This window comes from Haliotis asinina, chromosome 1 (assembly GCF_037392515.1).
Source record: "Haliotis asinina isolate JCU_RB_2024 chromosome 1, JCU_Hal_asi_v2, whole genome shotgun sequence".
Lineage (NCBI taxonomy): Eukaryota > Metazoa > Mollusca > Gastropoda > Lepetellida > Haliotidae > Haliotis > Haliotis asinina.
The window spans coordinates 58,369,869-58,391,630 of NC_090280.1; the positions used below are offsets into that span (position 1 = coordinate 58,369,869).

Genomic DNA, 21,762 nt, shown 5'->3' on the forward strand with positions numbered 1-21,762 from the left:
TTGTCTGGTCCAGACTCGATTACTTACAGGCATCTATCATATTGCTGGAATATTGCTGAGTGTGGTGATATGTAGTTATACAATAAAATACAAGCCAAGATTATCAGTGAGTGAGTTTAGTTTTACGCCACAGTCAACAATATTCCAGCTATATTGTTGCAGTAAACAATCAAGTCTGAACCAGAGAACGGCATTAATCTACATAACTAGGCCAAGGCTATCACAGGGACATTATAACTTCACATGTTTTACTTTTCTAGCAATGAAGTCTAAACTTTCATCACGTCCAGTTGTCTCTGTTACCAGAATGAAGTTTAGTATCTCATTGGAAGTAAAAATGCGTCTGAAAAAATGCTTAAGATGAAACTGGAAACAGGTTATCAGGGTTGCCTGATAGCTTTGTTATGTGAGAGGTTACATGGTGTTTAGAGCTCTTGTGTGGGGTGGAGTTATCTGTCCTACCAAACTAAGTGCATAAGGAAGGCAGTTTCTGAAAAAACTATTTATGATCATAAATGGGATCTTTTGCCAAGTTATTTTTGTCATAAATCCATAAGTGTGGGACAATAAAATTTAGGACTGCATTCAATGCTTTGATATACAACAGAGCATGAAACATGTTTCATAATTAGAAGAGGATTCTTAACTAAATGTTTGTCACGTGCAGTTTGGGGAAAGAAAATATGTATGTGTATTTTTGTTTTGATTTTGTATTTTTGATGTGTATCTTTTTATTAATTTCAGTTCAGTATGTGTGAAATAAGTAAATTTGGAATGTACCAACAGATATGCTTGTATTATGTAAAAATATCAATTCTATGTAAATTATGTATGGCAGCAATACATTGTTTGTTGGATAGATTCCTGAAGCATGTGTGAAACTGCTTGTATGAACATCAAAAACTATTATGAGATACATATTATCAGTACTGATAAAAGACAAGATTAATAGACAGCCACATTAAGACTGCAATACAGCGATCAAATAACTTTGCATGGAATGAGGTCAATCTTTATTCTTCTTAACAATAATTTCTTCAACAATAAAAGCATCTATGAGAAATTTTCTAAAACCTTCTATTGATAGCATATTTTTTTTCTGCTTGTGATATGGATACATTTCTAGGCTGATGATATTATATGTGATGTCAACAGACCATAGGGGAAGAGAATATCAGAATCTGTATTTACAATATCAAAACGGATGTACTGATTGAAAACATGTTCAACTTATCTCCAGAATTCATGTACAAATTTGCATTCTATAAACACATTGTGGAGATTTTCTGGTTCAGACTGACAAAGAGTGCCAATATTTTTATCAATAAGTTTTGCACGTTTAGCATGAAGTCGGGGATGTAATATTAGGCTCCATCTGTACTTACGTACGTAAGAAGGACAGATTAAAATATCTTAAGAACCGTTGACTAGATTCTTTTCATGTTTGGTATCTAGGTTCATCACAGTAAAAGAAAGGTGGCAGACAGGTTTGATGACCTTGACCTTCATCTCAAGGTCACAAGAGATCTCAAGGTCACAAGAGGACTTTAGCATTTTACTTTGTCAGCGAGATATCTCAAGAACTGTTCCCTGCATTTTCTTCTTTATTCAACACCAAGCTTTATCTAGGGAAGTTGCAGGGCCCAGACCATTTTGGTGACCTTCAGTTGATTTTCAAGGTCATGACAACTGTTTTTAGGAGTTTCATACACTGGTCAAGGTCTAAGTGACTCTTTAAAATATTTTTGCGTTTGAATAACTCAAGAGAGTTTGAGAGTAGTGTTTTTGGTGTGATTTTACTTCATCTGAAACTACGACCTTAACTTTCATTTGTTTATAAGTTTGATATGATAATATGCGGCATGGAAATATGGTACCTTAGTGACAATGCTGGTTGAATATTGCATTTTTTAAAAAGAATAATCATAAACCTCTCTCTTTGTAATATTCTCTTTTATCTGTGTAAAACAGAGCCTCTCTACAAAGCATTTCTACAGTTAATTATGTGTTATTATTTGATATGGGAAATAACAATTTATTAAATGCCTGTCTGGGAATTGTGTATATCATTTGCTGCTGCAATTGTGACTAAGTACCAACCTCTGAGCAGGTCTAGATTTTGGTGTTAATTTAAAGCATTAAGAGTTGTGTCCCTTTGATACACAAGGAGCCAGTGTTCATGTAAACTTCAAAAGAATCCTTGTCTATAACAAACTGCTATTACTTATTGTGCAGGTAAGGTGATTTTATGTGACTGGCAATTTAGAAGTTTTTAAATACAAGACAGTGGAAACGTGATATGTAAAATTTCAAGGGACTTCTTGTAATTGTTTTCTTATCAGGTATTTTACTTATCCAAACTGATCAAAGCGTCCAAATGACAACCATATGAGTGTCATTTGACCATAATGGTGGCCTACTTCAAGTCATTCATCATGTAATTTGGATAAATTCACTGACATTGCTAACTGGTCTACTCACTGATCTGCTGATACTCGCAAGCGACGTAAAACAACCTGAACAACCTATCAGGGCTTGACAAACTTTATGGATAGCAACATCTTTTGTTTTGTGAATAAGATGTTTTGAACAGACTCTTCGCCTTTGACAATGATACAAGAATCTCTATAAAAACTTCACACTCAAGAAATGAAAGGCATTGTTATCCATGAAGTTGTGTCAGTATTGCAAGGCGTTCTGTTGCAAAGAATTATTATTTTTTTATTCTACATACATTATTTTAATGCAGTGTTCCAAAAATGTTACTGTATGTGTGAAATTAAAAGTACTAAATGCTTTTAAATGCATGTTAAGTACTAAATGCTTTTAAATGCTATAATATGACCTGATTTTTTTATCAAGCATTAAACCAGTGCTTTTTAACCTTTGACTTTGACTGAACATTTTTGTCTTCCCTATCAGTTTTCCTTGATGATAAAACAATTTCACTAAAAGCCTGTTACCATCGGAATTTGAAGCTGCAAAGTTTGCCCAGAAAAACTATTTGACAGTGACAGAAGTTTTTAATAACAGTGACGTATGTGTGTAATGCAGTATACTATATTTTGGCTGAACGTCATGCTGCTAGTTGTGCTAAAAGTTGAATTTGTGGATAATCAAGACCGGTTATTCTTTGGCATTAGCATGTTAGTTATATTACTCTTGTTTTCTGGATACCCAAGAAGATCCAGGTTAGAATTAGTCTTTTAAGCTTGTTGTAAAAGGTGACTAACTGGATCGGGTGGTCAGCTGACATGGTTGACACCAAATGCATAGATCAATGCTCATGCTGTTGATAACTGGATTGAGTGGCCCAGAGTTGATTATTTACAGACAGCTGCCATATATCTGCAATATTGCTTAGTGCTGCATAAAAGACGCTCATTCAACTGATTCACACACCGGCTCACTCAAAAACACATGCATGCACCAGTCCTGTGGACTAGTCCAACAGTCCAGAATGATAAATTTCTAAATTGTTTGTCAGAGACTGAAATACTTGCAGTCAGTTGCAGAAGGCTGCACAAAGCAGTGTTGATTATAAATGATAAGAGACTGGGGCATTGTAACCGGAAGGAAAAATGTGGTCCTCAGATTTTATCTACCCTGTTACATAATCAGTAGTCACGTGACTGCTAGTGGTTTTACAACTATAAGGTATAAGCTGCTCAGTGGCACACTACTTCAAACAGTCTGGAACTGACAAATTGAAATATGTGTTTGACCGACCAGTTATGGTTCTTTCATGTGATTCAAAGCAGGAAGTATTGTCAGAGAGTCAGGAAATACATTTCAGTTTGAAAAGATGGACATTTTGTGGTTATATCCAAATTTGTTCAGTAGGAAATAATATTAAAAATAGGTACTTTTTGCTTTAGGAGATACTTGTTTGACAACACAGAGTAACAAGCCAAGTGGTTTGTTGAAAAAATATCGCTGTTGTAGATCTTTGTTAGAAAAAAAATGTGCAATATGGCAACTGGACTGTTGAATATATATCTGTGTTGTAGATCCTTGTTTTCTCAAGGTAGTATTGCTGTTGTAGATCATGGTTGTAGATCTCTTACGAACCACATAATGTAACATAATGTCTGATCTGTTGAATAAATATCATCAAGTAGAACTGTGATGGTGTTTGACAGGGTTGGTTTCACACTGTTCATATACATGAATGCATTCCTATAATTCATGCTTTTCTTCTAACAAGTGAAACCTCAAAGATGGCAGTCCTCATTGATATATATGAACGACCAGTAACATTTGAGGGCGATAATTCTGGATCAGTTCTCAATGTTTCACAATTGTTCCACATAGAGAGAGGGCAACACTCTTGACTTGTTCAAGGGAACTTGCAACAGATTCCAAGGTCTAATGAAGTACAGTACCAGTAACATCTGGGCTGGAATGAAATCTGTTGAAGCTGAGCCCGTGTTCGAAATAATTTCCGGTCTGGAAGACCAACGCTCCTTATTTTATTGGGCCGACAGTTTCAAATATTTGCAAGCTCATGTGGCCTTCAGTGAATCATTCTTTTTTTTTATAAAAACCTGGATTCTTTTCTTTGTTTTTCTTTATTAACGTTCAGGAATCATCAGTGATCCATCATGTTGGGATAACTTTCAGTTTCAATTCCTGGTATTTCAGTGCTTTATGCGGAGGAATGTCAAAACCAGTCTTTAACAAATAAAACCATCTCTGTATGCCAGTCGCTTCTCTAATTGATCTTGTGAAACTGTAAAACTGTGTACAGTGTAGGTTGTATGAAACTGTCCCTGCAGATTTCAATCAGGGCCTGTAGATTTAAAACCCTGAAGGCAGCAGCAAACCCTTACTGGCAAAATAAAATTAAAGTCGGAGCTGAGTCAAAGAGCTTGTTTCATTTTTAATAAGGAGCAATGTCAGAAAAGTCTTCTGAAGGATTGTTATTATGTTGAGCTGTGGCTCTAAGAAATACCAGGTTGTGTTTGAATCGCAGGAGGATCATTGATAATGTCATCTGTTTGACTGACATTGAACAAGTTGATGAAGACTAGTTATTCGACATGACTGATGCTCCAGTTACTATGGTTACTGTTCATTCAAGCAGAAATGCATTTTTTCATGCACACTGATAATATATCTACTCATAGTTTGGTCCTAAAAACAACTTTTGTCAAGTGTGTCATCAAGCAATCATCAAGTGTGTCATCAAGCAATCATTATGTGCGTTAGTTCTGACCTTTGGAATGTTAAATATATTTTGAATTGTCTATTTAGTCTCTGATTTTTAAAAAATAATCTGTACTGGTACTTTAGAAAGTATCACTGGGTCCTTATGATTGAGGATGTGTAAAAGTTGATATTTCATACCTTGAATTCGCATATATATATTGTCCCCCCTGTGCTCTTAGTGCCAAGCAGGAGGATATTGTGTTGGGATCCGGCCAGCCAGCCAGCCATATGTACGAATTGGAACAGTTGACAGGATTCCTTACATATTTTGTAACTAGGTTCATCACACTGTAAGAAAGGTCCCAATTAGGTTTGGTGGCCTCGAACTTCATTTCAAGGTCACAAGGATTTTCTTCTTCATATTTGACAACAAACTTCACCAAGGGAAGACACAGAACCCAGTCACTTTTGGCGCCCTTCACATAACTTTCAAAGTTGCCACAAAGCTTTGAAGATTTCAGCATGTTAACCTGCATGTGATGTTTGTCAGTAACATATCTCAAGAATGGTGCACTGGATTTTCTTTGAAGACATTTTTTTTTATAGATTCTCTTTATTATTATTTTTGCATATTTCATACACCATGACATTTATGTCAAGGTCAAAGTGAGTTCTGAAAATATTTGTGTGTTTGAACAACTACAGATCAAAAGATCAAGAGAGGTTGACTGGTCATGTTTTTGTTAACATTTAACTTCAGCTTAAACTATGACCTTCAATTTCATTATTTTTTAAGATTGATTTGATAATATGCAGCGGGGAATGATGTCACATGCCTCAGTGATATTTCTTGTTTCATGAATAATGAAGTACTGAGCTATCATGTTTTCACAATCATGTATGTTTGTTTAGTTTAGTGAGTTTTTCATGAGTGAGTTTTGTTTTACGCAGCACTCCATTTATATGTGGTGGCCTGTAAATAATCGAGTCTAGACCAGTCAGTCCAGTGATCAACAGCATGAATATCAATTTGTGCAATGGGAAACTGATGACATGTATCAGCCAAGTCAGAGAGCATGACCAGACGATCCTGTTAGTAGCCTCTTTTGACAAGCATAGTCACCTTTAGTGGCAAGCATGGATTTTCATGTTCCTTGTCTAGTTTAGATATGGGGCGGTTGGGCAGCCAAGTGGTTAAAGCGTTTGCTCATCATGCCGAAGACTCTTGTTTGATTCTCCACATGGGCATATTATGCGTGAAGGTCATTTCTGCTGTTCCCTGCCATGATATTGCTCAAATATTGCTGATACTCATACTCACTCACACACTAGTTTAAATGTGAACAAGTCCATTTATCACAGGCTTAATCATGGCCATATAATGAACGTCAATGCAATTTTAATTGGGTGATGACTTTTCCACAGTCAGCTCAGTTTAAGAGAAAACATTTGAGATAATTATGCATGATTCAACAGGGATGCATGCTATGATATATATAAGATTCTCAAATCTTAGACTGCCACTGTGGTGTAGCTGTTAGAGCATCTTACATTTTTTGATCCCTGGCTGCATCACACCAAAAGATGTTGAAATATGGTACTTGTTGGTCCCTGACTGGTGCTCGGCATTTATGGGTACAACAGTGACTGGTTGGCTTGGGGTCAGTACAATATGTCTGAGGGTATTCTTGCATAACTGTGGCATGGTATCTCAGTGAGCTAACGCTATTAAAAAACAGGCTAGCACAAGCATCCATACATACACATGCATGCATGTCATTGTGTGTGCTAAACATTCATAAGTGCAACATTAAGCCCAATTTCACCCCATCTCTGATTTGATATCTGTAAACACAGTTCCTAAACAGTTGGAATAAGCAAAAAAGTAGGTAAATACCATGGTTGAATGTTAACAATAATATATTCAGATATGAATTGTCCTATTTTTTCTCAAATAAATCATTTAAGTGCACTGCTATAGATAAGGCGAGTACACCTAAAAATCAATGATGTACGACATATTTATAGATTTCAGTGGCATCATTTATGCACATAAATACCTAAATATGTATAGAGATTAGAAGGTGAAAAATTGTTTGATATTATAAATAACAAACCACATATCTAGTGCACTGACAGTAAAGTGTGTCTGTACTCCTTCAAAATTCTCAGTACACCTCCACTTGCAATGTGATGTGTAAGTACACCCACACTCTCAAAAGTTACCTGGAGCCCTAGTGCAGTGGTAACTATTTATGTTACTTAGATTTTATCTGGGACACCTAAATACTTTCATTTTCACATTTGGATCAAAATAATTATCCAACAAATTCCCAAACTACTGTTTTTTTCATAAAAGAAAAAAGACATCAATCCAACAGCATAACCATGGACAGGATAGCAAAGGTCACAGGTCACTTCCTTCACTTGTTTGTGTGTTCATATAAGTATTGTAAGAAGGTTTTAGCATTAGGTAAAGCCTGTGTAAACATGACCCGCGGAGCGTGACTGACGGATGTCCTACCGCAAGATTAATGGAGGGTCAAATGGCTGGCAGCTTATGGAAATGAAAGGCCATTACTTACAAAACAAAAGGAATAAGACCAACAACTGAATTGTTTTAGTTTTGTCATCATGACCTTTGTGTCACAGTACAATGTCATGCCAATGGGAGAGTAATATTTTCAACAATATTTACTTATTAAATTAATTCAGTTTATATTCTTGTCCTTTTCATTTTGTGTATAACAAAAAGAGTAAGAACAAAAATGGAATGAATTTAATTTTGTCATCAGACCCTTTGTATGTGCAAAGTTATGCTAACTGCGTAATAATTTTTTTAAACATAGGTTGTATCTGAAACTACACTTTCTCAGCCAAGTATATGTTCCTGTCCTGTTTTTTCGTTTTTCTATTTCAGATCATAGCATCATTGGCAGGACTAATGTATTTGATTAAAAAACCAAAAAAACATCGTAGAGCAATATATTGCCATCGAGGTTTCTGTACCCAGTGAAGATCTGTGTTGGAATTACTGTTCAGCAACTCATGCTTGTTGTAACACAGTTGACATGGGATTGGGTCCGCTAGGTCAACATTCCTGACCACCTGATCCAATCAGTAGCTGTTTACAACAAGCATGTGTTGTTGAAGATCAGTTCTATACCAGATCTCCACAGGTCGAGCATTGTAGGAGAGAAACATACATGACATAACTTCTGTGGAGCACAATGCAGATTCTGCTGTTAAAAGCTAATGTATTGTCGGAATTAGGAAAAAAACTGATTTTTCATGTTTTTCTCAACAGTTTATGTAGTTGATATGTGAAAGTGTGAAATGTGTGTTTAAGTTCAGCCTAACTATAGTAACAGTTCTAATGGCTGGGAGATAGGAAACTTGGAAAAAGAACTTTTCTGAGGAGAGATTAGTGCAGAAATGAGCAATGTGGATTTGTTGAAGTCCTAACTTGTACCAATAGCATGTCTGTGACATGAGTTTTACTACTTTTGACTGGAGTCTTTCTCTAACCTATTACTGAAACATGATGAAACTTTATATTCTGTATTTATATTGTCCTAATATCTGAAAAGATTGGTTGTAATTAATAATGAATTTTGGTATGAAATATTTTTTCATGATACATTACACAATGGTGGTCTTGTGCATAGAGTTCAGGTCACAAATCAATTGAAATTAAGCGGCGTTGGAGAGTTCTTGGATGGGTGACCGAGGGGTGATGTTTGGCAGCTTGACTCCTGAGACTTCCCTAGCCCCACAACGAAGCACATGTGATACATGTGGTGTCGTCTCCTCAGGCAAATGAGTTTGTTAAAACATGCCTCTTTCAACCCAGCAGAAAATGGGTACCCAGTGGGATAAGTCATGTGGTCATAACAAACCAGTGTATCAAGTTAGTGTTATGAAAGTACACATATTTTTGTTGTTATATATTCAACTGAGCCATGATTCCATGATCCTATTTTTTTCTTGTTGTACATTGAGTTTTTTTTATTGTGTTAAAGATCTTACCAAATGTTATTTTTGCTATATTAGGTTCAGATATGTTCAAAAACAGTTAGATAGTCATTTGATTGTCTGTATGTTTTCTTTGGATAAGTGGAAAATGTTAAGTGTTAGGGTGGAAAATGATGTCTTTTTTTTTTTTTTTTTTTTTTATGTTGCTGGAAGGAGAAGTGCTTTTGTTTATACTGGTTTTTTTTGTTTTTTTGTTTTTTTTGATTTTGTGAATGCTGGAATGGAGTAGTTTCGTTTGTAGGCACAGACTTAAATACTATATTTCTTCTAATAATGGATCTCTAATATTGAGCGAGAGATCTCTAATAAGCACCAGGGGTAAAGCAAAGGTTTAAGAAAAAGGCGGCAGGCGTTTAGTACGCACCGTGGATAAGCAGTAGTTTAAGAAATAAAAGCTGGGCCTCTAATAAGCACCTGGTCTCTAATAAACTGTAGGTATGTTTTTGATAAATGTATTCTCCCTTGTTCTGAACATAGATTTATAAAGGAATGATCCCTTTGACGTAATGCTCACTAATAATTAGCACACCCAGCAAGCACAAAAAGCACCGTGTCGTCAGTAGGCGACATGCCTCTTATGGACAACTGGTATGGAAGTCCTTAAGCACGTGGGGGCTTGTTAGAGGAAATATGGTAGAGACGAGACTGAAATGCACTTCTGTTCCTTTATCCTGACTATATTAATAATAATGAAGTTGTAATGTCCTTGTAACTCCCCCTGTTGTTCATCACACCAACTTTTAAATGCCACTCAGTGAAGTTGTTCGGGTGCAGTTGTTGATAATAAATTATGAATGTGCTTTAACACTGCTGACAGTGACAAGCTCTGTGTTAGACTAACTTAGAGATACAGTGCGTGGGTTTGTATGTGAAGAAAGGTAACTGACAAGAGATGAGAGATTACTCTTTAAAGTTAAACTTAACCAGAGGCACTATGTACACACAGTAGAGATTGTTTGCACTCATTACATATAGGTCTTGATGTTATTGACGGATCATTATTCTCAGCAGCAGTTACAAAAAATATTAGGATTTTGCTTTGATCGCAAACTTTAAGAGACTGCTTTAGACTAATGGATAGAGTACCTTCCTTGAAATTGCCGGTGGGTGGTTCGAAATCTTTATGGCGCTGTTTCATACCAACAAATATTGATATATGTTTGGCATTAAAAAGATAAAATTGCATCAGAATAACCATAGTCCTAAAAAATGGATGGTTTTTAAACTTATTTTAAGATATAGGAAACCATGATTATCTTGGATATTTATGGATAAAAAATTAATTTGGGATTCTGGGTTTGAAAACAATTATTCTGCAACCTCTTTTGGTGGAAAGGAGGGTGTGAAATTCCTAAAAAATGTTACCCAGACCACAGAGCTGGTCAAATTTAAAACTTGAAGCCCTGAGCAAAACATACTGCTAGCAAAATATCTTCATATACATATCTAAATTTTATTCCAACCATTGGGCAGGTGAATTTGAGAATCTGTTGTCAAAGAGCATGATGGAGATACCATTGATCTGCCATTACATGACTGAGTTTTGTCTAATAGAAACGTTTGTGCATCATGCAAGGGAGGAGGTTCCAGTTTTTTTTTGATGCAGGAAGATATGGTTTGAGTAACTTTGGTGGGAAGAAAATGGACTTTATGTAGATGGCTGTCAAATAGCTGGAATCTAGCTGAGTGATACATGCAGACTTAAACATGCACATGCACCAAACAGCAAAGAATTTATCCACACCATCAGCTCTGATGGTGCTCTGACTTTTTAGACCAAGTTCACTATAGATTATATCATAAGTAAGTCTAGATTAGCAAGGTTATATACTACAAGAAAGAATTTATAGAACATGAAATGACTGTTGTTAATCTGTCATGACCAAAAGGGGTTAAAATATTCAATCTGGCACCATTCATAATTTTTGGCAAGGGAGAGTGATGATGATTTTAAGTGTGGATGGGTCACCTGTTCTGTTTTGGGGAGGTAAGGGGGATCATCAGTTTTGTACATAAGATTTTATAATTATGCTTTAAAAAATATGGGAATTGGGAAGGGGTTGGAGGGCACTGATATTGTACATACCATGCAGGGGGGTCACTTGCTTTGTACATAAATGTTTGGAGGAGTCAGTCTCATTGTACATGCTTCTACATAAAAATAATCATCTCATCCCATGCCAAAACTTAAGGACGGTCCCTTACTTCTTTTGTGTTTGGTAATCTGTCGTGACTCTAAACTTCTTTTGAGTTTCATGAATCAGGAAGCATGACTGATTTATCAACTACTTTGTTATAGGTGTTAACAAACAATATCGGCCGTGTGTTTGATCTGGAGAAGGCGGAGGAACTGCTGGACAACGTAGAATACTCAACACCCTGGCAGTCCTTGACCTTCACACAGTTCTACGAGGTCATTGAAAACAACTTGCTGTTTCAACTCAACGGCAACCTCAGTAGCAGCTCCACATCACACATCTTGGAACAAATAGACAATATCTGCTGGATGCTATGTGAAACAAAATACATGAAAAAAAACAACAACGACACTGGTCAGGTGCAGAAGTTCTATGACAAAGAAATCTTCAAATTGGTCAAAGTGTTTAATTTCTGTGTGGAAGTGAATGAGGATGATGGGAAGGTAGTTTTCCCGTTGACAATTGATGTGGAGGAGGCACAGCATGTGTGCAACATCATGTCCCGGAGTCTGGGGCTCTCTGCCGACCGCAAGCGAGAGTTTTCCAGGAAGGGAGATAATCCACAGCTAGGTGATCAGGTGGTAGATTTTCCTGCTTTTCTTGATGGACTAGAGGCTTGCTTTCACGATCTGAGTGCAATGGACCTTTCACAAGGTGTACATGAAGTGCATGATATGATTATTGGAGATACACTGAAGAAGGTATGTAACTTTTTTCTCCTTGTTTTGTGAAAGTTTTACAGGTGGTGGGGTAACCTACAGGGGTTCAAAAATATGTTTAAAAGCCAGTTGCCACAAGGCAAGTGACTTCAAGAAAATAACTTGTCTGGACTAATATTCCACTTGCCCTGAATTTATGGTACTATGTGTGATATTAATGTTTACTGGACTATTTATCAAAGAGTGATATTTTCACTCTCTACTAGCTCTACGTTATTATTATTATTATTGTGAACTTTAATAGCTTCATTATGAACAGACATGAAATTAAATGCAAGATTATTTTCAGTTCGAAACCATAAGTGGAAATTATCTGGTAGTCCATGAACAAGTAAGGTACCATTATTTGATTGCCCGAAATGAAAACTGACTTGTCCCAGGCTTCGGGCAATGGTTTTTTTGAACCCCTGGCCTGGTGGTTAAAGCATTCACTCATCATGCCGAAGACCCTGGTTCAAATCCCCATGTATAAGGCATTAATAAAATAATGTAAGTCGGATTTGGGTCAACAAGTTGTTAACAAGTTCAAGATATCTTCTGTCTTTTTCTAAACCTAGATAAAATAACAAATACCTTTATCAACGAGTGTTGATATAATTGATATCAGTAGACACAAGATTCTATTTATCATCCAAAATCATTCTTCATTAGTTTTCAATGGAAAATGTACATCTCTGAATGCAGCACTGGCATTAGATTTGCAGTGCAATGATGTCATAGCATTGTGACGTCATCCAGTTCATGGCATCATAGCATTGTCAGGGTATCATGCATAATCTATTGTCAAAGCGATATCTCCTAGGAGATATTGTCTGATCTCAAACAAGTGATATCTTCTGTGGAACACAGTTTTGGATGATAAAGTGCATTATGTTTGGACTAAAACTTTTGAAATGTTGCATATCCAAAATCATTCCAGTTGGTGGTGGAGCCTATTTCGGGTTTCCCCACTCTGTGATATTACTGGAAAATTACTAAAAGCAGCGCAAAACTAATTTCGTTCACTCACTCACTTAGTAGGAGGGGAGAAACCAACAATTCAGTTTTCTTTCTCAGTTTTTGCAATAAACAGACAAAAAAAAAAATAAATAAAAAATCTCTTTTCATGTCTGAAAAAATATAATCCTTATGTTTTTTATGGCCAAAAATGTAAACATACAAGAAAAATTATTGTGATAGTTTTTTCCCATATACACTCAGAGGTAAAATACTTTTAGTATTCAGAGGTAAAATACTTTTAGTATTTAAAAGGAATATTACTTTGACTGGTGTTATTTCTCTTTTCCATCCTGCATTTAGGCTATCTGAGGACAAAAATCCGTAAAACAAGAAATAAAACTGTTCTGTCCTTGATGGTTGATTTCAGAAGGGGGCCTTCAACACAGGCATTACTTTATGCTGTACATATCAGGGAAGAAATTCATGTAAATGTGCATTGTTTAAGAGCAACATGAATTAACTATATTTCTTCTCAACCGATGTTTCATCTGTGTCATCTTCAGTATTATCAGTTGTACAAAGTCACAGCTTACAACACATCTTACAACACACCTTACAACACATATGGATACCCGTGAAGGTCCCAGGATAGACTAGGCCTTCAGCAACCCATGCTTGCCGTAAAAGGCGACTATGCTTGTAGTAAGAGGCGACTAACGGGATCGGGTGGTCAGGCTTGCTGACTTGGTTGGCACATGTCATCGGTTCCCAACTGCGCAGATCGATGCTCATGTTGTTGATCACTGGATTTTCTGGTCCAGACTCGATTATTTACAGACCGTCGCCATATAGCTGGAACATTGCTGAGTGCGGCGTAAAACTAAACTCACTCACCCACTCACTACAACACATATGGATCAAAAGATGAAAAAATCATCAGCTGATCATCACATATTCTGACTGATTACAACATCAAACTATTCCCGTAGTACATAGTAAAGGGACACAAGTGATGTTCACAACTGTAGATAAGTGGTCAGTGTGCAAGGAGTCAAATGAAGTCCTCAAGTCTCTAAGTTGAGGAGATGAAGAATGAAGACAGTTTTTATGGACATAAACTTCATTATTCTGAATAGGCAATGTTTGACATAGTCTAATGTCATCCATATGCTTGACAACAACATTAAAATCTATGTTGAAATGTCGCCTATTGTTTACAGAATAAAAGATTTCTATAGCTATGAAAATTGTCCTCATTCTTCAATTAGTGTTTGACTGAAAGAGGTTTGGTTTGATCGAAACAGTTGGCAAACTGATGGGCTATTAGTGATGCGTAAACAAATTGGTGTGAATTTTGAATTTTTTTTGCTTTTTTGAGATGCCAAAAGCCTTTCCTCTGAAATGTATGTTAAACTGGAATGAGTTTTTAGTATGTGTAGTTTGTATTTCATGGCCTTATACATATGTTGAGGTTTTCACTATATTTTTTTTAAACATACATTAGACCATTAAACTTTGCCTGAGTTCATTTCCTGGCATTATGAACTAGATACAGTTTGAAGGCAGAGGGCTAATTAAGCTAATGCATCATGCTTTTGATACTAAAGTGACACCCCATTTTGTTCAGGTGGTTGAAATTACATGTTTAATAATGCCTACAGTGCTAGTCATATCAAAAGACATATTTTATAGCCGTTCTACAGTGAATTTTATCATCTGTGGTCTGTTTCTTGTATGACTGGGACAGGTAACCCAAATACCTGGGATGGGAGGGTAATGACCTTGACCCATTACGATCATGTGACTAAAAGATTAAACAATGTAATATGTTATTCTTTCATTATTAAAAAGTTGTATTGTCTTTGAAGATTCAGACAAAATTTACAGTCACTTTTTTTAACATAATACATCGTTAATATGTTGAAAAACTCAAAACGTTAGCCTCAGAGCTGGGTAGGGTAGAGTAATCGGGGTTGGGTACCTGGTAGATTATTTGGACCCACAATAATTTGCAATAATTTAGAAGTTGACCTATGATCTTTGACAATATTCAAAACTTAAAACTACTACTGAATCATTTTTGTTGAAAACATAATCATCCTGTAATTTAATCTAGCATATATGTGGTTTGACAGTCTGTGTTTCACAGTGTTTTAATTCATTATCCTTCCTTGACCTTTTAACCTTGTTCATGCTCTTGAACTCTTCAATAAGTCATTTCCTGGCACTGTAAAATAATCCCCGCAGAAATGAAAGGACCATGCTTATCTCCACTATGATGCCATCTAAAATTGTAAATGTTGTAATCTTATTTTCAAAATGGCTGCCTTGAGTCATGTCTCTCCATGGACTTTAGGAAGTTAGATGACGGAAGTTGTGCTTACTGTGTGCAGGGGAATATACCCATAAGACCGTTACAGGTTTGTTTTCCACCAATTTGAAAAATACTGAAAAACCTAGTACAGGCTTCTTTAATGTTAAAAAAACAACCCTGAAATCAGCTGGAAAAGGTAACATTAGGTATTGGTCACCAAATGTTGTAATAAAGGTGTTTGTATACAGACCTAAAACCAGCAAACAAACACAAACTGGGAACTCTGCCATGGCAGAATGTGTGCATGTAAAATTTCCAGCTTGACTAGCAAAGGCTTTTACCTTTAAGGCCAGTGTGTGAAAAAGTTCACTAATTTGATTTGCCGTTCAGGCTAACTATGCCTGAAAGTTACTAGCCCACAAAATAATTCACTTAATAAGCCCCAGATTTAAATGTAGAAACTAAAGCATTATTTAATAAAGATTTATCAGGTCATACTCTTGCATGATTTAAAAGTACATTGTTAACACGTTGGAGAGAGTGATATATTTAAAAATTGGTCCCATGGAAGTTCATTAGCCAGTCGTGACAGTGATTTGAAGATTTACTATCCTGACAGAATATTTATTAATACTAGCTGGCAGGCCTGTGGCTACTTTGCACACGGTTCAAGGCTACCCCACTGCCTTCTTGTTGACATTGATATGTAAGCAGTGTTAGATTTGGGTGAAATTTTGAGTGGGTCCAAATTGATGAAAATAATGTTTCTGGACCCCCTCCAATGTTAACTAGATGGGCAGATGTAAAACAGAGGGGGTCCTCACTGAATTTGAGTCAAAACACTTCAAAACCCTCTCTTGAGCCAACACTGATGTAAGTGAGGTCACAAATGATCTAAACCCATCTTCCTTTTGTAGCAGGGCGTGGAGTCATCCCACAAGTAACATCCTTGCCTTGTCAGCTTGCTCACAGGGTTAATTTCTTTGATCCTGGGTCTTTGGTCTTTGGACTTGGAAATTTTATGGCCGCTACATTGGGGTCCTACATGGGGGCTGAGTATTTTTATATGAAATTTTATCAAAATAAGTCTCAGTACCCTGCTCTGCCATGCTGGCATGCTTAAAGGTCACATGCTACATAAAATACAATTTGACAGATTGTATACCTTTTGGTATCGACTTACAAAACAAGTCATCAAAAATGCCAATTCATCCTACAAACCTAAATGCCCACGAAATCAGAGTTCAGACGATTCACTAATTTTCCCCCAGCACTGGGGAAAAAAGTGGTTTCAACAGCTGTGCTCATAAAACATGCGCAGTGAATAAGTTCATGGAGCTTGAAACAGTATGACTGTCTGGAGTATGAGGTCGTGAGCAGTAGTCTAATCTTGGTTTTTGTACACAAACAAGTATATAATCTACCCATTACATAAAAAAGCATGTTGATTGTGATAAGCAGACTCTGTCCAAGTCCCATGCTTGGTCAAAGTCCTGACCCTTATTCACATGCCCAAAAGGGTTATCCACTTAAAGGTCACATGCAGTTATCACTTATTCAAGATATATGAAATGGATTGCTGATTAAGAAAATGCAAAAAACAAAATTATGAGCGTATAATCACAAATCAAAAGTGAAGCCGCTGTGATACCGAACCCAGTCAGAGCCGGCCACTGGTTCATTTGCCAATATGCTTAGCCAGCTCTTTGCTTATGGCTTAGAGGCCTGATAGGTGTTAATTGCATGTGGTCAGTGATTGAAGCTGCACATTGGATATTGTCATTAGCAGACAGGCAGGCAGACATTTATAGTGTCAGTAAACCAGACATTGAGCTTCCATTCCATTTTGAGCATAAGGCGTGCGACTTTTGATCAGAAGGACCGTGACAGAGTATTGGACTTGGACATGTTAATACGGCCACTTGATCCTAACATCTGATCTTGATGTTTGAAACAGTTTATTAAATATCATTTCATGAATTGTCATCATCTTGATCATCTCAGATAAAGGTGTCATGAAAAGTAAACAAATCCTTGAGCTATTTGTAAAGGTTGCTAGCATGTCACTGATAACAAATGGAAGATAACGTGGTATTGATTCCATCTGCATGGTGTTATCCATGATTGGTTGTCCATGATATCTGAGTCACATTTGCGAAGATGTAACATTTAACATTATATGTTTAAACAATCGCCAGACCTAAACTAGAAAATCATGGTTATCTTTTATTAATAAATATATGTTTCAGTTTCCATGGCAATAGCTGATTTTGCTTTATGATACCCTGCAAAATTGTTGACTTTTAAATTGTACATTGAATACTTATGGGTGGAGCTGTCAAAGCTGTTATTTCCAATTTTCCAATTTCCATTCATTTTTTTGTCAACTTTACCCTTTTCTTTCTGTTGCGAAGGGTATTACTGATAAAATATTGCTTCAAAATTATTCATATAACTCAAGTTAGTTTATGATATTTTCTTTGAGGGCGGTAGGCAAGCCTAGTAGATAAAACAGTTGTTTTTTTTACACTGAAAACCTGGCTTTGATTCCCACACTGTTACGATGTGTGAAACCCATTTCCGGTGTCCCTCACTGTGTTATTGCTGGAATGTTGGAATGCATAAAACTACATTCCTTCACTTTGTTTGTTTTCACATGTGGTTTATCTTTAGGCTGTTACAATACACTCACAAATTTAATAAATTGAACTGTAACCCTTCATGAATTCAATTTGTTATTTGTGATTACCAGAACTGAATATGAATAAACAGTTACAATATTTTAACAGAGAATGTTTTACTTGAGTCCTTATGTACTTTTGTCAAGGTGAGATAGGCAAGAATGGAATATGTACTAGCCTTGCAGTTAAGTAATTATAGTTTGCAATGGCTGCACATGGTACTGTGGACGATAACTACTAGTCTATTACATACCGAATTTGAGTGTCATGTCAGATCACTTATTATAATTGCGGCAAATTAACAGTCAACATGGGGGTTCCAGATTGTTTATCAATCACTTAACTAGAATATTGTATTTGTGAATAATTATTCGTATTTGTGACCCAATATTCATGATACATATCATATTCACCACATAGTATATTCGTTGCTTCTCTAGTTTAAAAAGTCTACTGGATTACTTTGGCAGGGTCACATGGTCAAATTTGGCAACAGACTGACCAGTTGGAAGGAGCGATGGTTTGTGCTGACAGCCCAGGAGTTGCGATACTTCACGGGGTGTGACGAGAGGGAACTGAAAGGAGCCATAGACGTCAGCAAGTCCTGCAAGGTTGAGGTAAGAACAGACATTTGTCAGGCATTCCATTTTTGTACATGGTACGGACCACAAATAATTTTGAATACTAATTATCCCCTGCAACATCTTTTGTGGGTTTTATTAACATGCGTTCCGTCCATGCATCCGTCTGTGTGTCCGTTCATGCACATTTGTCATTTCAGGAGCAGAACTTCAAAACCTTTCGCTATTTCTTCTACAAATTTTGCACATGGATAGATCTGCTGGTGCAAAGGTACCTTTTGGTAGTTTTGGATGTTTCTTAGAATACATTCTTACATTTCCAGTTTCCAAGATTGATTTTGACTAAAATTGGGGTTAGTGTTCTTTTCCAGAGCAGAACTTTAAAACAGTACTCTATTTCTTCATCAAATTTTGAACATGGATAGGTCTGGTGGTGTTCTGGTACCTTTTGGTAGTTTTATAATTCTGAATAAAATATTTTGTTTTAGGTTTTCCATGGCATCAAGTTTGACTTCAGCCTTTACCAAAGCACAACTTTAAAACCATATACTATTTCTTCACCAAACTTGGCACATAGATAGGTCTGATGGTCTTTTGGTGGCTTTTGGTATGTTTGGAATTCAGAATAAAATATTTTTTTGTGTTTCCATGCCAACAAGTTTTTCTTCGACTGAATTTGGTGGTCCTTTCAATCCTCAAAACTTTCAGCACTCTCCTTCCAGACATATTCATGAAGGGTATACCGCCATTGTGTGGGATATTGATGACCTTGTCTTCTTGTGTTTAAGAAAACAAGAAAATAACATGAATCTGTGGACTGTGAAACCAAGTTTAATTCACACTGTTTGGAAATGCAGAATGATTTATGCAACATTTGGTTTGGAGCATTTCTTTTGTGCATTTCTGTCAGGTAGATATTGTTTTGCTGTGAATTTGATGTTTATGGAAACACAAGAGAAAAGTCCGTGAAATCCAAAAGCATGCAAATTCATGACAAGTTTTTTAGAGAGTGGGTTTTTAATTCTTTCCCATGACATTTCAGAGCTAATGAGCTCCTTCATGACAGTAGATTTGTATTATTTTCTTTTTTGTTGACTTGAGTTTTGCATGGTGCAGAAATCCTGCAGTTTGAAGTTTGACAAAATTGTGATATGTCTTTGTCAACGTAATACAGCAAAACAGTTGGTAATTCATCATGAAGTTTGTGAATATTTCATAATTGTGATCACTGCTGATAGTACATATAAAACACTGTGTGTTAACACAATTCAGACAGTTAAGCATATTCAATTACATTTCTACTATCTTTTGAAAACTACATTAGATCAGAGAAAACATCCTCTTCTTGAAAATACTGATCTTTAAAAAAGGGATATCTTACATGTACATGCTGTCTTTGAAGTTTCTCTTTAGACTGTGCATTGCACAGTTGTGTTAAAAGTAATTGCAAGGCAGTAAAATTGACCGAGAAAAACACATTTAAAATTTGTTGTATTTTTGGTTTGACTATGAAGAAAGGTATAGTTACAGAATGGTCTGTCAGCTGAAGTGAACATTTAGTGATTTAGTGAAAGGCTGAATTAACACTGCCAAACTGAACTACACAGATTTAAGCGTTCAACACTTGCTTTTCTAGAGAAAAGGAAAGTGTTAAGTTTGTGGATTGTCTTTTGATCGGGGTAATTTTTGAACTCCTGATTTCTAATTAATTACGACTCTTAATAAGCCTTGTTTGAGTGGCATGTTGAGAAGTTTGAAGTCCAATAGATCGAGTATATATCGATGACAGCCTATTTCATTCTAGAACAATAATTTGTGCTCTAGGATTAAAGAAGTTGTCATCCATATATACTTGTTCTCTCAGCAAGCCTAAATGACTATAAAACCTCTGGCATTAATGTACTTTTTGTTATTTACAAGCTCTTTGTATAATAGTCTGCATCAGGAATTTATTGGGACTATTTTATGGTTTTTTTTCAATCCCAGCCAAACTACCACCTAATCCACCACCCATACACACACCCCTACCCCCAGCCACCATCCCCTGAGCCTATAGCTGAATAACAAAAGGTCAGATCCTAGAGTGTAATTGTGAGTCGGAGGTGACTACCTCGAAATGCAAATACATTGTTTGCAGAAATTATCTGTTTGATAGTATTAGAACTAAACAAAACTCAGTTAAAGGTCATAAATGATGATTCAAATCTGTGTGAAAATCATTTTGTATCCTGTTTTGTGCATTGCATGTTCAGCTTATTTGCACTGATGGGTTCATGTGAGCAATTGTTGAGGCATGTTGTCTGGCAAACTGGCCGAATGTGTTTCATGTAGCCATGAATTGAAACATCTTTATTTGATTGTTTCTACATCAGAAAGATGACTAAAGGAGTAGATGTTTGATTCTACTTATTTTGCCCGTTTAGGAGTGCGTATGGGAATCTTGTACAAAATATGACTTAACTTATTTATGAATTTTAAAATGTAGTAGTTATAGAAAATTTTATGACATCAGCTGCCACCAGTAGGGGAGAACACGCTTTCAGTGTCCAGTCATGTAACATCCACAGATGTTTTCCCATTTACACCAAACAGAATTACTTTCTGAGGATAGTGAAGACTGATTATTCTTTTTCATATTGAATATTTTCTATGTTGATAAATTTGCAATTTTGGATCCATAACACAGATTGCGCAGTGTAAGCAAAAGCAGCAGGGAACAACTGAGAAAAGTATCAAAGAACATCAAAAAAGATTGAACCAGAACAAAGTTGGACATTTGGTCATTAAAAGTTGTCTTTTCTCATTAATGTATGATAGTGTATTAATAATGGAAATATGATGAAAGAAGAATGTTAATTCCTTGCACTGAGTCTTTTCACTTGTCCTCAACGCTGCCTTTCAGACCCGTGAAGGTCCCGGGGTAGAATAGGCCTTCAGCAACCCTTGCTTGCCATAAAAGGCGACTCAGCTTGTCGTAAGAGGCGACTAAGGGGATCGGGTGGTCAGACTTGGTTGACACATGTCATCGGTTCCCAATTGCGTAGATCAATGCTCATGTTGTTGTTCACTGGATTGTCTGGTCCAGACTTGATTATTCTCAGACCACCGCCATATATCTGGAATATATTGCTGAGTGCGGCGTAA

The 21,762-nt window shown here is 36.3% G+C and overlaps 1 protein-coding gene across 2 annotated transcripts in view; it reads left to right on the forward strand.

Annotated features, from left to right (window-relative positions):
* Nucleotides 1–21,762, forward strand: part of LOC137295101 (switch-associated protein 70-like) — a 47,451-nt gene that overhangs the window by 2,682 nt on the left and 23,007 nt on the right. For both annotated transcript variants that reach the window (XR_010957560.1, XM_067826397.1), the window contains exons 2-3: nucleotides 11,486–12,085; nucleotides 18,508–18,654. Coding sequence is in view for 1 of the 2 variants with exons in the window: in XM_067826397.1 (XP_067682498.1) it covers nucleotides 11,486–12,085; nucleotides 18,508–18,654 (747 nt within the window). In the remaining variant the exon portion in view is untranslated. The remainder of the gene's footprint in view (nucleotides 1–11,485; nucleotides 12,086–18,507; nucleotides 18,655–21,762) is intronic.